This window comes from Oreochromis niloticus, linkage group LG11 (assembly GCF_001858045.2).
Source record: "Oreochromis niloticus isolate F11D_XX linkage group LG11, O_niloticus_UMD_NMBU, whole genome shotgun sequence".
NCBI lineage: Eukaryota > Metazoa > Chordata > Actinopteri > Cichliformes > Cichlidae > Oreochromis > Oreochromis niloticus.
The window spans coordinates 13,481,304-13,497,850 of record NC_031976.2 but is presented as its reverse complement, the minus strand read 5'-3'; the positions used below and the strand labels follow the sequence as shown (position 1 = coordinate 13,497,850).

The following is a 16,547-nucleotide window of genomic DNA, read 5'->3' as shown; positions in this document are numbered from 1 at the left end:
GCAGGGAGTGCAGACGTGTTCCAGCCCCTTTACCTTTGGGCAGTTATGAACATGCATTATGATTTCCATTAAAGCGCGCAGACTGTGTCCCACTGTGATGAAAGAGACTCCTGTATCAGAACCACCACTTCAAACAACTACCACTTCCTCTAGCAGCCCGCCATTAGCTGCTACTGCTTAACTAATAAAAAGATCAAATCTTCAAAAAAAAAAAAGGAAAAATAATCCATGCCTGTGCACACTGTTGAATTTGGGTTCAAATGTACTTCAAATATAAACTGTAACTGCCAATTTAAATTCAATGTCCCAGGATAATTTTCTGTCTGTGTCTAAAGTAACATCATTCGATCATTTAACCAAGTGTGTAATGGCTCAAAAACATTCAAATGCAGGCAATGCTTCAAATTCCAAAATGTGGTGAAGGGCAACTGATACTTTGTGAATGATTTCTGACCAGAATAATCCACTAACCAAGTTATTTCTAGCGGAGCCGAGTCTTAACACCATAGACCTCCCAGGATATAGTTTCTCTTTGTAATGCAAATTGTTCCTATGGCTTAGAAATCTCTCCAAACCTAAAAACTATCAAGATGCCTCTGAATCCATCTGGTATACATAAAACCCCAAAAAGCCTAACTTCTGATCGGGCGGACCTCCACAGATCCACCCAGGTGGCTACTTGACCGCATGTGACGTTTACTGTGAGGGATCAGTTACTTAAGACCAAGGCTCAACAAGCCATGACCATCTGAAAAATCCCACAAATTGGTCAATTACTCCAGCGCACCGCTTCAGACCAATTTTGTTTGAGCTCCATCCGAGTGAAAACAGTGGTAACGTCAAATGGAATAAAAGACCCCTGTTGTTTATCTAACAGACTGAGTCATATAATGAAATGAAGACCACATGTAACCTATGACATAATCTGATTAATGGGTTTATAATTACCTTTGAGAGGGCAGGCAGGCAGGAATTGGGGGGGCGGGGGGTGGTCTAAAGAAGAGCAAGACTGGTATAAGACTGGAAAGTTATTCTGAACCTGACTGGGTGTCTGTGGAAATTAGTACCACAGTGTCATCGACACCTAAGGCGTTTGGTTTGAGAGCAGATTTGTCTGGATACAGTATCAAAAGTCATTTGGTCTCATAATAAACACAAGGATTAAATGGCCTTGGTCGGCACTCGATGACAGCTCTGCTGGATGCAAGACAAGGCAGAGGATGTGCTCTTTGTGGTCTCTGTTACACAATTTTCATTATTAATTATCTTGAATAGAAATAGAATATGACCAGTCACCGGAGTAGATTATATATCCATATGCTTCAATAACCTAAGCACCGGTGGTTATCTGGCTTGGTCTTTGATTCAGATATCGAGGGAGTGCAGAGGGAGTGGTAAGACTAAGGCTGTCATTCATCTCCAGTTCCAACCATCATATTTTTTCTCTTGAGCTCCCCATAGTGTCTCTAGCAGCTGTCTTGACCTGGAGCTAGTCACACATGCTAGTCATCAGTGAGTTAGGCCGAGGTCAGGAGCTTCTTGAAGTCTTGGCATCTCAAGGGACCACTTCATCTATAGAGTGATCTCACCGGCAGACGCTGTTCCCTTGTTATATTTTACTTATGGTGTCACCAGAAGTAATTATCCATAGCCACACATGCTACCAGTTACGGGCGCATTGAATCAGAGGAGGGCCACGGTGGAGCATGAGGTACAAATCTGAAACATCGGAGCGTTAAATTGCATGACGTTGCCTTGTGATTTAATAAAACGCTGGCAGCCGCACTACAAAACCGTGTCATCTGCGGCGATGGACTTCTTCGGATTTCTCTTTGACCTCCAAAACATTACCTCAGCCGCCACGTGGCGAGGGCCACAAAAGAAGTGGGAGGTAGAGGAGGTTCTCGCTCCTCTCATCCTGCTGTAGCGCACGGCAATGGCGGCGGCATCCTCGCTCAAAAGGAGGAAGTGATTAATGAGGTCAGGTAGTCCTCGTGGTGACGCTGCTCTTCCCAGCAACAAACGAAGGCAGCGTGATCCCCCCTGAGCGACCTCACTCAATTCCTTTACCATATGTGCTCCCCTGACCCTCTTGCTACAGTCTCCCCCCATCCCACTCCTTCACCTCTGCTAAACTCCTGCGATGCTCCCTCAACTGCACGCCACACGCACAGTGAAAAATTCACTTCTTCATTTTATTCTCAAAGTGGGAATTAAGACAGGGGGAGTCAAGACTGTGTAGACAGAACTTAAGCACCTGCAACCTCAGCTTTGCATTTGTGTCTGACGCTGTCTGTGAGAGAGCCACTAATTTTGACCAGATGAGCTTCTTCTTGCTGTAAAATATGGCCTACTGGGCTGAACGCGCACTATATGTTTATTTTGAGATCACTGAAACCTGCCTTACATTGAGGCAGTTGTTCCTGGTGCCAGCTTTTGCCACTGTGTCAGCTTGTTGTATGAACCGATTTCTGAGAGCCGACGCTCAAGTGAAACATCGCGGCCATGGCAGCTGAGGCATTAATTGCATAATAGTGTGCAGCTGTATTGTCTGGGTCAGTTGTGATGATAAATAGGGATGTGCCCTCAGCTCCATCAGCAATACAGAAAGCTTTAGTCCTTGGGAGACAGCCCCAGTCCCCCCCCCCCCCCCCCCCGCATTTTCTTATTTGCTTAACTCAATGAAAGTCACGTGTGATCAAATAGCAGCAGAGGGTGTTTTTATTCCAATAAATATAATATATTAAGCGGCGTATTTTTCACAGTGGATTTTATCCTTCAGCTTCTTTAGTAAAAGTGACATTGTTAATGCTGCTGCAACCATTCAAAGAGGGGATTTGAACATTTAAAGTTTAATAATGACTTGGTGGTAAATTAGATTTGTCTGGCCTGGCTAGAAATTGAGTGTGAATACACTTCACAGGCCCCGCAGCGAAGGCTGCCTTCTATCCCTCTGCGGTGATTTCATCACTGCCTGGAGAAATGTCATGACTCGTAGAAGTCCACGTGGCGCAGAGAATCGGGGGGGAGAGGGAGAAGGCAACTGGAAGCAGCAGAGGAGGGGTTGGGGCGAGGGGGGGCTGGGGGGCGGGGGAGGAGAACTACAACAGCAGATGCAGGCTTTTTCCCATTATCACGCTCTCCTCTCTGTCAAGTGCTGACACACTCACACCAGCCAGCCTTTGCTGTACCCAATTAAACGTACACTCATCCAAGCTGCCTCTCCTTCCAGACTTTACTCCATCGCCCCCCTGACCCTCTAATGTCTCCCGTGTCTCATATTGAATGCATAACGCAACATATGCAATCCTTTAATGTGCACTGTTTCCAAGGCTTCACATGCTGCAACTTTTATAAGCAACCAAACAGCTATATCCTTTAAAGTTTTTATTTTTTTTTACTAATACTTCGAGTATTAAGGGTGTAGCTTTGAGCACAGGCCCATGTGTAGACTACTAAAGGTCCAAATTTTATATCAAATAACATTGTTTTACATTTTGATTTTATCAGCCATTCATAAGACCCATCATTAAAGCCTACAGAAAATTTGTGTAGGATGATGCACAGATGACTGCTATGCCCCTAAGTAGCCAGATTACCCACTCGTATCTTACCTCATAAATCTGCGGTCTGGTTGTCACCTCAAACCAGTGAAAACGATGTACACATCCCTCAACTTTTTCCACTTGTTATTAACTTGTAATTAGTGGCAGCCCAATACCAGTGTAAGGGAAGCCCCGCAGATGGAGAACCACAATTTGAGAGTGGCATAAATGCCCCTTTGGGCAGCAAATAATAGCCCTGACTAAGCTCTAACAGCACTACAGGGTACACCAATCCTTTTGAATATCAAACATAAGGCGGCGGTAGATTTAATGAGCAATTAGCAGCTACAATATGGAGTGCTGCAGATCAGTGGGTTCTTCTTTTGAGACATTACGCAGCCAGCAAGGACCGGATCCCAAGGTGAAACCGCACATGCGAAAAACCCGAGCACGTGTTTGCTTAAATCTTTCATGTCATCATGGCGGAAACATACTGCAAATTTGATGTGCATTACATAAAGTTGCAGAGGAAGAGAGATGGGTATTAAGTCACGCACACTTTAATAGGGATGATGGCCACATCCTGAAATTACAACATGTGTGTTACTGCTTTAAACTTAATGAGAGAGTGCATGTATGTGTGTGGGGGGTGAAAGCCCTACAGGCCAGTGATTATCCTATATGAATTAGCCATAAGCAATTCTGCTCTGTGTGCTGCAGGACAGGTTTAATTCTCCACAGGTGTTGTTTGCTGTTACCAATGGCCTGGCGGATGTCTGTTTTTCCTGTCTGTGGTTGAACTTGAAAGCTGCTGCAAAATCTTGAGCTGAACTCATGTTAGATCGGTCACTCTATTGTCAATGAAAACTTTACAGTTGCAGTTGTCTTTTTTGAATGGTCTGCTCAGTTAAAAGAAAAAACAAACAACCAAATAAATCAATGTTGTGGTTATATTTTAAGTAAAGGTAGACCAGGTTGTTGGTTTTTCCTGAGCACGGCTTCAGACATTAAACATAGCTGTGGTAAGCAAGGGGGAGAGTCTGGAAGAGTGTGAGAGGAACTGTTAGAGTACCCTAGATCCCCTTAATGGTGTTGTGGTCTGATGTAGTAAGTAAAGTGGAAAAGCAGCAGTGGGGGTCACAGAGTGGACCGGTGATGAGAGAGGGGGTTAAAAGGCTGGAGATGCAGAGGAGAGGAGGTAGGGTTGGAGTCTGACTTCAGAATAGATGGCCTTGATTTGGAATGGAAATTGATGAGACGAGTTGGTGCAAATGGTGAAAGGCTAGGGAGTCATGGTAAGCCAGGATTTTCATTGGCGTATGACTGGAGCAAAGACCTTCCATTCTCCGTGCAACCACCCATCACATAAACACCTCTGTGTGTCAAGGAAAAACAAGACAGCAGTAAATGTGCACACGAGCGTCTTGGTTTCACTGTATATTAGCCGCTCTCTCTACGGAGTACTTTGTCAGTGTGGAACCTGTGTATCCCTGTATGTTTTTCATCATCTTGCTGTTTTTTCTTTTCTTTTTGGGGGGGGGGTGTTCATCCAGAATTGCTTTCCAACACACATGTCACGATTGCTCATAGCACGTGTGTCTGATCATCCATGACCTAAAAAAAACAATAGAGCTGTGGATGGCTGGGTTTTAACCGAGGTAGGCCTGCTGGTGTGGGTTTGGGAGATGGTTGAAGGATGAACGGTTCACAGGGAGTGACAGCCTCGGGCCCACCAGGGAGGCAGAGAGGCACCGGTGCATGGAAAGAGGAGGTGGCCTCTGATGGGTACTGACTCCCGTGCACCACTGTCATGCTTAGCCAACCTCAGGGCTACTCAGGTCCTAATCAGCAGGATACAGAGCATCTCTTGGGGCAGGCAAGCCAAGCCACAGCTGCCTGGTGACTCCCTCTGCCCCTTCTCTTTCCTTCTCTCCACACACTCCAGTCTCAAGAATCACGAAGAACACACACACACACACACACACACACACACACACACACACTGCCTTAGCTTCTTCCTACACTCGTGCCCTTGTGTCATTATTGACTCATTCTCCTTGACTGCACTTCACCCATCCAGTGCCTGCCACTCATTACCTCAGGGCACTGGGGACTACACCATGCGCCCTATCCTCCAAGATTGTAACAACACAATTTCTTCACATCACCACAACAAAGACAAAGGGAGCGCTTAGGAGTAAAAAAGTCAGGTTTTCAAAAAAAACAAAAACCCACCACATTTTTCTTCTTCTATCCTTTACCCTCTAGCATGTACACATGATTGCCTAATCCTCATAGATTCATCTTCCTGCCAACTGCCATGCTTGGAGTGGTTTCCACTGTTATGAAACCCTCAAGATATCCCAATTGACTGCACAGGCAATATCGGGGTCATAAATCACTCCTCACCAAGAAAAGAAAATGTGAGGTATGTGAGCAAGCAAGCAGGTGTGATGGAAAAGCATCTGTCATCGTATTTTCATCTAATATTTGGTCAGGGCGCTCAGCGAGGGTTGGGAATATCCTCAGAACGTTGGCACTAAATGGGCGACTTTAAATAACAGAATCAAATCATGAGTGTAAATATTGACAGGGCCACGTGTAAAGATGCTCAGGAGTGTTATTTATGAGTTCCTATTCGGCCCCCGACAGAGAGCAAGTCAGAAATTGTCGTGACCTAAAATCAAAACGAGCCTGAGTCTGCTGGGCCTCTTACTGTAGCACAGTGAACTGTGAGGGGTAAAGTGTTGATTCACCTGCATGTTGATATTCAAAGGCTTGTAAAGAAGGGGAATAATTACCTGTATTTACAGAGAAAACCTGCAGGTTGACAGGCGTCTTTATAACACAACATTGGCCAACAGCTGTCAAATGCATTTGACATTGTGCAGACCAGGGTGTGCTGACAACATCTATTTACAAAATAGCTGCGGCGCTAACAACATTTAAAGCTAAGGATGGACCACCAATTAAACTTTATAGGTCCAGGAACTTTTTTTGTGTGTGTTTTTTTAGGCTTGCAGAGTCTAGCTGCATGGAAAGCAGGCTATCTGCCATCTAAAACCATTCAATCCCTTCTCTGACAGAGCCAGTAAATATTCATATAGTTAGCAGGATAGATATAGTTTAAATGCAAATAAGCTGCTTCAAAGACAAGTTTACCTCAAGGACATGCACACACGACTAAATCCCCACCTTGTGTAAACTGAGATGTCAGCACAGCGTGATGACAGCGGAGCTGAGAAAGGAGCTCTGTGCTGTGCCGCTGGTGAGACTGACGTGCGCTCCTTAAGTGTTTGCAAAATACAATAGCGAGGGGCGATGGTTCTCCTCCAGTCAGCATGCACTGCTGCTGGTCAGAGTGACTTATTACAGCAGCAGATTCACTGTCAGCTTTAGGGAACATTTAAAAACGCAGCATACAAGAAAATGCTGAGATATATAGCCTGCAATGTGCAAGTGCTGCACAGCTGCTGTCAGAAGTTACAAGAAAGGCCTGCATTTTTTTAAGCTAGCTGACTAGGGAGACAAATTTATTTATTTTTGTCTCTGTGCATGTGGTTTGTGTGTAGAATAGAGTGACTTCATCTGTAATGCCATTCTGGTTGTGTAATGACATATAACATGATCTGTAAGTGCAGAAGGTCCATCCATCTGCTGTTCAAAGCCTTCTGTTTACGACGGGCAGCGAATGGGAGGTAAGAGAGCTCAAAAGCAGAGGGAAGTTAGCTAAAACAGCTTGATTCATATACTGAGTAAACTGGGGGGGCATACCAGGGTTCACTGCCTGTGAATGTTGCAAATCCATTTTAGTAGTGTCTAGAGCTGAAAGTCATCATAATAGATCCATTTTAGTCTTAACAGATAGAGGCACTGTGCTCAAATCATACTCATTATTCCAATATTTGGAATCTGATTTGCCAAAATAGCATTAAAAGATTACTGTAGCTAATCATCTCTGGATGGTTTGAGCAGCAGTCGCATACAGTAGTTTGTATTTAAACACAGTCTAACCAACCAAATCTGATTTCTTCGGAAAAAAAAAAAAAAAAGCAACGAACATCAACGTTGTGATTAATGAAAGAAATGTCAGGGCTGTGTTGACTTTGCTCTGTGACTACATGCTGTCATAAAATAAGCAACAGCCAGACGTTCATGTCACCAGATTGGCGTTGGATAGAAAACTGCTGTTAATCAGCGTGCACTTGTTACCTCTCATGCTGTAAAGACAGCAAATTATTGCACAGTCTAAAACTACAAAGCTAACTTTGTCTCTGGGTAAATAAAAATGTGCACAGCAGCAGCGTTTGCTGTTTGAACATTAGTGCTGGCAGCATACCTGTACCACAGGGTGTCCTCCAGACAAGGCCTTCACGGCTCCTCGGCTCCCCTCGGTCTCATAATGGGCCCTGTGGTGGGACTTTGGCTGCACTTCTATCTGTAGGTTGTACGGGCCGGAGCAGGATGGAAGCTGCCAGTCAAGTGCTGGCAACGATGGGCTGTAATTACATGACACATTGATTGTTATTAGGTGAGAATAACACTATGTATCATTCCCACCTTTCAACAGGATAGTGAATTCACATTTACACGGTCCAAAGATTTTGCCTTTCTGGGCTAAAACCCCCAGTGTCTGGCTTTTTCTTTCCCGAAAGAACAGTGAGTTGTACGTTTCCACTTTGCTTGGAACAAATAAATGAAGACATATGGCAAATGATTGTCTTTTTATGTACGTTCTGTTTTCTCTATTTTGGTTTTCATCTAATTTGCCAAAGTATGAACTACCATATTTTTTTTCCTCCAAGGATCCAGGGTTCTATCACTGTCAAGAAGCCTGAATCTAAACTAAACTTGCTTTAAATTAGCCTGAAATTGGGACACTTTGTTGTAATCCAACTGGCTTGAGCCCTCTCCATTTCATCATGGTCTCTAATCTAATCAATTGAAGTCATCCCCCGACTGCGTGTAATTCCTTGGGTCTGGGTAATAATTAGTGGCCCCCGCTTTCCCCCTTTGTTTTTTTTTTTCTTTTTGTGAAAAATAAATGAGAGACAAATGTGCCCTGGTTAGAGCGCAGCATGTTTTGCATTATGGTGTGGCAGGTGGAAAAAGACGCAGCGAGTTAAGAAAGTGACAGTGGGAGGAAAGACAGTTCTGGGGCACAAAAACAAATCTCTCACCGCCTGGCAGTCAGGCAGTTTTTTTAACACATATATGTGTGTATATATATATATATATATTTATATAATATTCAATTTTAAATTGATAACTGTAAAATTCTAAAATACGAAAAGCTGGTGTTGAAGACAATGGTGTTATGGAACAAGGTCAGCCACACACCCTGCCTTGGAGCATGATATCTCTTTCTCAAAGCTACAGCTGGCCTCCCTCAACATCATTGTTCTCCTGATGGGGAGTCAGAGCTTCCCATGTGAACACCGTGGAGATATCTAAACCAAAACAAACATGTGCAAGACAATATTTCTCTTTGCCGGATGCCTGGTAAACGCAAACCCCTGACCTGAAGAGTGGCTCGACTGAAACCAATCTCTGGCATCTTTGTGGAACTTGCGGGCTGTTTGTTGACCCAAAATGAACTGATTTCCCCCCGCAGGACTTTATCTGCCTATTCAGTGCATGACATCACTTTAGCTACACAGAGAAAAGATGGGCCGATGGCGCGACAAACCAGTGGAGCGCGCCGGCTGATTAACTCACAGGCTGCTTCCCCTTCAGCCAGCCCTGTCACCATTGCTTCCTGTTGCTCAGTATCTTAATCAAACACTTGATTTCCAACAGGAAAGTGTGTTATTGGCTTAAGGGGGGGGGAAAATGCCAAAAGGGAAGAAAAAGAAAAAAACCCCGCTTTGCTCAATTGACAAAAATCAATACTATTGTTCAGTGCAAGAGTCTATTTGTCTGAGTGTGTGCATGTGTGACTGTATTCGTTGTTATATTTGTGTGAAGGTTGCGATGGCAACGGCGGCACATGCATGCTGGGCAACTCCTCGATGTGAAATACGATTTATGAAATAGTTCTGATCTTCAAAGGGAACTCCTTTGGAAGTGAAGGGCATGTAAATTGGAATCTCTGCCTTTTGAAGATTAAAAACTAAAACCATCTTGTCCTCGCAATAAATAAATAAAAAACATCATAAATGTGGGGAAAAAGAGAACAATGGAGAAATGGAATTGAAGAAATGTGATGAATTGTAATATGTAGAAAATCCTGACCCTCAGACCAAGCGTTACGATCATAAATCTGTCTTAAGCAGAGACACGTAGACAATTTTCTTTTGGCAAAATTGCTGGCTATTTCAATTTCTGAACATTTAGACTGTACTTGATAGAGAATTACTAAATTTATTTGACACAGCAGGAGCTGGTTCAGCCTACCTGAGGTACGGCTTGGGTTTAGACCAGGAGTATGGGTGCTGAGGCACATCCAGGAACCCCCCACAGTAGCTCTCCTTCTTGAGGGCCAGGCGGGAGGGGTAGTCCTCGTGGCAGAGCTCTCCATCAGGACCAAGCTCCTCGCCTCCAGGTTCCACCTTCAGACTCATGGAGGCTGAGTGGTCCAGCATCGTCTTCCGCGTCTTGACTGGGATTCCCTCCCCCATGTCTACCACCCCATCTGTGGTTAGAGCGTTGATTGCAGCCACAATGGCAGAGTTGGTGTACTGGTTGGTGTTGGCAAGCCAGTTATCATCCGTAACGCTGACCCTGGGGGAGCCATGTGGAGAGGGTGTCGGTGACTGGTTGGGTGAGCAGGGCGTTTGATGGTAGGAGGTGCCGTTGAAGCTGTACTTTCTCTTCCCCATGCTGCCACCGCTGCCTCCACCGCCTCCACCGCCTCCACTGTAGGAAGGGGAATTTGGTCTAGAGCCACGAGGTTGTGCCGGCCAGCCTTCCTCAGCCACGGCTCCAATTTGAGGGGAGGTGGATGGTGAATTGTGAGGGGAGCCTGCAGGGCCACTGGCATGTGGGCATGACAGAAGCATGGATGATCCTCGGGGAGAAACACAGGGAGACTGCCAGGGGGAGTTCTGCGGGGAGTTGTCGTAGTTATAGAACCCTGACTCATAGGATGACGCCTCAGAGTTGCAGCTGCGTGAGGAAATGCTGCTGGCAGGGCTGAGGCAGCTGGGATCACGGTACCCCTCTGCATTGGGGAGCGACAATGTGACGATGGAGTTGACCCCCCCCCGTTTGATGATGTGGTCCTCACTGCTGCTCTCTTCAACCTCATCCTCAGGGTACTGGCTGTAGGCAGTGATCTCAATGCGGGGGCTTTCCAGGGCTGGAGCACCATTGGGTCTCAAGCTGTGCGGCAGATAATAACCCGATGCTGCATGATTGTCACTGCTGTATCCCGTCTGGTGGCAAGAGGAAACTGAGATGACTGGACTGGACTGTAAGGTATGGTACTGAGTGGCCAGACAGGGGCTGCCCATACCCAGAGGAAGAGACAGGCTGACGTTTGGTGTGTAGCTGTATGCATCTGAAAAATAAGAAGTATATTTAAGAAACAGAGAACCACAAATATGTCTTACTTTCCAGAGAAAAGTTCAGAATGTAAAAAATGATATTCCCATACAACTAAACTGCATTTTTAAAACGAGCATAGGATTAGTTCTGGCAGGCCTTGAAGTGAAGCTCAGTGGTGTCAAAGCCAAACAGCCCGTATCAGAGGATAGCTAAGTTAATTCCCATCTTATTGGGAAAGCTCAAATCGAGCATGTTAGTTAAACTACCTCATCTAGCATAAAGTCGCAGCTGCCTGTGAAGTCACTTTGCAAGGCCACCTCTGCCTCAGCTCCTCCATTTCAGTCTATACAATCTATTTCTGATGTATTCATGCTCCTTCTCAGTTGTGTCTGTCCCTGCTGCTGTTGTCACTGTTTTTAGGGTTTCCATGTTTGTTTCTCCCAGAGGGAGTTTTTCCTTCCCACTGTCGCCATGTGCTTGCTCAAAGGAGTTTTTCTGATTGTTGGCATTTCTCTTTATTATTGTAGAGTCTTTACTTTATGATATTAAAAGCTTTGAGGTGACTGTTGTTTTGATTTGGTGCTATACAAATGAAACTGAATTGAATTGAATTTGTAATGCTTTGCAATGTTAACCAGTTTTCTGAATTACCACAGGGAGAAATGCAAAACTTGTTGGTAGAAAATAAACTGAGAGAACATGTTGAAGAAAAAAATGTATTTGTGAAAGACACCATGACTAAACGTAATTTTGGAGAAAACTATAATTGTAAATACAGCCTAACTGTGAGGGAATGTAATTTCTAGAACTGCTCTGGTCACATTTAAGAACAATACCCCTACACAAATCTCCCCAGTATGTTTTTCAGATTCTGACTAGCCCACTTCTTTATAAACATCTGGAGAAGCTTAGCAATCATCTCAAAGCAGTTACTGTATGAGGTTGCTGTGTAGTCGCAAGTCCAGCAGCCACTCTGTTTGTTTGATCAGTTCATCTAAGGCTTTATTTGGCACACCCTGCTGTCATATGTACTCTACAGGAATTCCTCCAGCAGCACTGATGGATGCTTTATTTGATTGATTGCATCACTCACTGAGTGAATTAGGCCCTCCCCTGTGGAAAACTGACAGCACTCTCGCATCGCTCTGAGCATGTGATTAAGTCAAGGAGAGTTTGCTTTTGCGCTACACACAGATACACCACCGGTACACACATAAACAGAGGACAAGTGCAGGCAGGTACACAAGGAAATCACGTCCAGTGCAACAATATAGAGCCCAGATAGCTTGGAAGGCAGGCATGCCTCTTCAGTTAGCCTTGACACGGGTGGTTGCTGTGTCAACAGTTGTAAACCTCACGCCTGTCTTTTATTGATAACGTCAATGAGGGTAAAAATAGCTACAGAAATAAAACCATTCAGTCTGAAACCCAGCAAAGGGCATTCCCCTCTCTGAACCATACGATATTTGTTAACCACAAAACTGCGTATCACATGAAATGACAGATCTGTCACATAACATAAAATATGTGGGTAGGCAAAGCAAAATTAGCTTATGAGAGTCTATTTTCAGAGGTAGTAACACTATGTGCGTAGGGCATGTTTAATATTCCAGGAGATGCGCATGTATTGTGACAAAAACCCAAACTAAATTGAAGTCCTCCTTTTGAAAACCATAAGACACATTTATTCACTAAACCTACAGACTTGGAAAAGTTACTTTTTATGCGGGGTTAGAAGAGGCTAAATGTCAAACCCCTTTAGAGCCTACTTCACAGATTTACAATGTCAGAATAGCAGATCAGTACGCACCTTTCTCCCCTTCCTTCTGGACACCTTGGCTGTACTCAAAAATGTAGTTGAAATCAAACTCTTGCTCTTCATGCTGAAAACTCATTTCTGCACCACTCATCGTAGTCTTTCAAAGTAAGGGCGAGTGTGCATTCAGCTCAGTCTTCGCTGATGCTCTTTTTCTCCGGTTTGAACAGATGATAATCTCCTGCCCACTCTAACCCTTGTGACACACCTCCTCAGTTCAGGCCTGACTGACTTTGCTTACAGTTGCGGCTGTTTTTTTTTTTCCCCTTCCTTTTGAATGTGTGTGATCAGTGCACTGCGCTGCAGCACACTTCACTTCTTCTAACACCCACTCAAACACACTGGGGCTTTCACTCTTGTTTGCTGCATGATCTTGAAACTTGGCTTTTCCGGGTGACACTCATCACGACTGCCGAATAACAAAATTGGGAAAGCAGATCAGATTTTGTTGGGGTGAAGCGAGTAAAAGAGAAATAAAAATGAGTCACTAACAAGAGCCAGTGCCTCCCCGGTTGTTTGCAATGTGCTGAAAATGCAGTGCAAGCAGATTTAATTTGAAAACACAAATTACAGCGTGCTCTCTTTGCCCTCCCCAATTTTTTTCCAATTATGCTATCATGATCAAAACACATTCTGTCCCTACAACCAAACTAGTCTGACTAAAGAATGGACGGGTTTATCCGCAGGCATTGTGGTCTAGGCTGGGCTCAGAGTGACGGGACCTCATAGAGAGATAGGTGGTCGCCCACAAAAGTCATCTGCAGCCTCTGGAACTAAGAACTCTGGGGCCACTTATCGCACATGGCTGAGTATGGGCTATGGCAGAACACCAGCATGGTCTGTGCGTGTGTGTTTGTGTGTGTCTGTGTGCTCGCGTTTGAGTGTCTGCGTGTCTGAGTTTATGTGTGACAATAAAGCAGCCCTCGCCACACTGCTGGAGCTGTGTGTGGTTAAGCACGTCCCCTTGTCAAGCAAGCTACCCCAGCATCCCTGCATGCACAGATCACAGTGCTCCCTCTTACTCACAAACACATGTATATACACACACATCTGTTACAAATTATAAAGCTTAGTATCGAGGGAGTGAACTGAATAATAATACCGCCTGCACCCGTCCCTCTCTAACCTCAAAGACAAAATTAAATTCCTGAAACCCGCCAAAAGCCAGTGATATCACCACTATGAATTAAGGCAAGGCGGACTATCAGTGACTTGTGATCAGATTTTGCCCTCTCACTCTGAATCACAAAGCTATAAATAGAGAGTTTGCTTTTGATTGCCTGGGAAAGCAAATAATATTTAGCAGCTTCTGGGCTATCTAACCCTGAACTTTAACCTCTCACTTGGCTCATTTGGAGAAAATTTTCAGTATTTTTTTTTTTTTTAAAAGGAAGTAAAGTAGAGAAATTGACATGAAGATCTTAACAAAGACTGCAGGTGACAGCAACAGCGTAACCCCCATCATATTTCACTGCACATGATGAGAAGCACCTGCAAAGATAGCTGGAGACACCTAATGGTGTGCATGTAAACTGATCTTATCTGATTCTTGTGTATTACTTGTGTGTTATTTTGTGCGTTGTCTTTTAAATAGAACAAAGGGAGGTAAATCGTGACACCATCAAAAAGGCCAAAAAGTTTCTTTAGAATTTGATATTTTTAGCTTGTTATAATTAAACATATTTACCAAAACAAACGCTTAGACAATAATTTAAGACGTCTATAAATATATTTCAAGTTCTTAAAATCTGAGGGTATAATGCAGTGACAGCTCTCAGTAATATCATCTCACAGAAGGATTAACCCCGAGTTTGCCCTGATGCGCTCTCCATTAGTTTGCATTAACTGCAGCACCTGGTGTCAATCCATCTTTAAATAAAAAAACAGCTAAAGCGAGGTAATATATATATGTACAGTATGTATACAGTGCTGGTGATGCGCAGTCATGTAGGGTTCTTTACCTTCTTCTGCAGACTTCATATCGGCGGCGAGAGAAGTAAGTAACTGGAGTCCCCGCTCCTTGCCGGTTGCTGCTCCAAAGCTGAACTTGGAAGTGACGCTCAGGCAAAAGGTATCCTGCATTCAACAAGCGATGCGCAACTTTCACCGGCTGCGAGGCTGTAATGTGCAACGAGAGTATTCAAAACACCACTGATTCTCTAGACAAACCACTAAACAGGAGCATATTTCGCTAAAAGACTCGTTGGAAATCGAGTGTACAACTTTGAACCACACGGCGATGGACTGCGCACCAAAGGAAAAGGGAACAGGGGGTTAGGAGAGCCGCGCAGGTACGGCTGCTAAAGGGGACGCTGGTTGAGGTGAGTTTTGCTCTCTTCGACCCAATGAAGGTTTTAAAGAATGTCCACAGGTCTGTGACGCAGAGCGGTTTGTCGGAGGGGCCGGCTCCGGTGCTTTTAAAGTTGGAAAACACCCTCCGTCCTCCCGTCAGTGCGCCGCCCATTGAGGGTTGACGCTGCCGGCTTCTGCAACCTCCTGGACCGCCTGATGATGTCTTTCATCCTGGGATCCCAGCGGAGGAGGTGGGAGGTGTGGTGTGTGTGTGTGTGTGTGTGTGAGAGAGAGAGAGAGAGAGAGAGAGAGAGTGAAAGAGAATGAAAGCCCACACACAAGGTTAACGTTGTGTCAACAAGAGATCCGTTATTCACATTTTTATGATAAAATTAGCCAACAAAACAATCGCAGCGAGTATTCATTTCCTGCAGCTGCTGAAGGCTCAGATTGTTTTCGAGAGATTTCAGAAGTTTTCTTCTTCTTCTTCTTCTTACTTAAATCCCACTGTAGCCTCTCTTATCAGCAAACCACCTTGGGTAGTTCTCCACTGTTATCTGTTATGACGAAACACAGTCTTTGTCCCATGTTTTTCTATGGATAAACCTGGTTTGCATGTGAGATGTTACCTAAGTTTGGGTAGTGGAGTTGATGGGGGGTATTCTACAGCAACAACAGATCATATTGTACATATATTGATATGGCTATAATGGCCTTTCCCATTTACATTGACAGTCAAGTTATTTTGATCATTAAAACATTTACTCAATATCCATTTTCTTCTTTAAAAAAAACAAAAAAACAATATCACATCATTTTCCAAAATGTTTCCCAAAATCTTGTTTAATCTCAGTTTAATCTGTTGCATATTGCTTATATTACTTAAATGTATGTTGTAATTTTGTTATTTTTTGTCATTCTTTAAAAATCCTTACCAGTTCCTACAGGTATTTACGTGAGAGTACAGTGGAACAATGATGTAACAACCAGTGACAGTTTTTTTTTCTTACAACAAAGGAGAAATAAATAACTTTTTGTTACCTAAATATTTAAAATTACTTCTTGTGTCAAATTAAATCCAAGTGGTAATAGCAGTGTTCAGGTTTGATGCAGGTGCCCTATGAAAATCTACACATTTCTCAGTAACTTGGTCACTGATTTGTAGTCATTGTTTAAAAATATATATATATTTAAATTTTGGTATTTTTTTATTGTAATTTTCCACCTAGATAAATAGAATAGTGCACCATTGATCCATACTATTTCCCATACTACTTTAAATTACATTCTTCCGAAAATATTACTCATTTTATGGGTACTGTATTTCATAGATGCTATGCTGAGAAGAACCATGTGGTAAATGTTGGGACATTTTATATAAAACTACCAGAACTTAGCAAAGCAAT

The 16,547-nt window shown here is 43.8% G+C and overlaps 1 protein-coding gene across 2 annotated transcripts in view; it reads right to left on the bottom strand.

The window, feature by feature from the left end:
• Nucleotides 1-15,365, bottom strand: part of LOC100703522 (nuclear factor of activated T-cells, cytoplasmic 1) — a 60,041-nt gene extending 44,676 nt beyond the window's left edge. Inside the window, exons 1-3 of one of the 2 annotated variants that reach the window (XM_003443641.5) lie at nt 14,811-15,365; nt 9,942-11,046; nt 7,885-8,044 (exon numbers count right to left, since the gene is read on the bottom strand). In XM_003443641.5, coding sequence (XP_003443689.2) covers nt 7,885-8,044; nt 9,942-11,046; nt 14,811-14,931 — 1,386 coding nt within the window. In that variant the 5' untranslated portion in view covers nt 14,932-15,365. Of the gene's footprint in view, nt 1-7,884; nt 8,045-9,941; nt 11,047-12,843; nt 13,024-14,810 lie in introns of those variants that run through there. The other variant, XM_005450666.4, reaches the window with a different exon arrangement.
• Between the last annotated feature and the right edge of the window lie 1,182 nt (nt 15,366-16,547).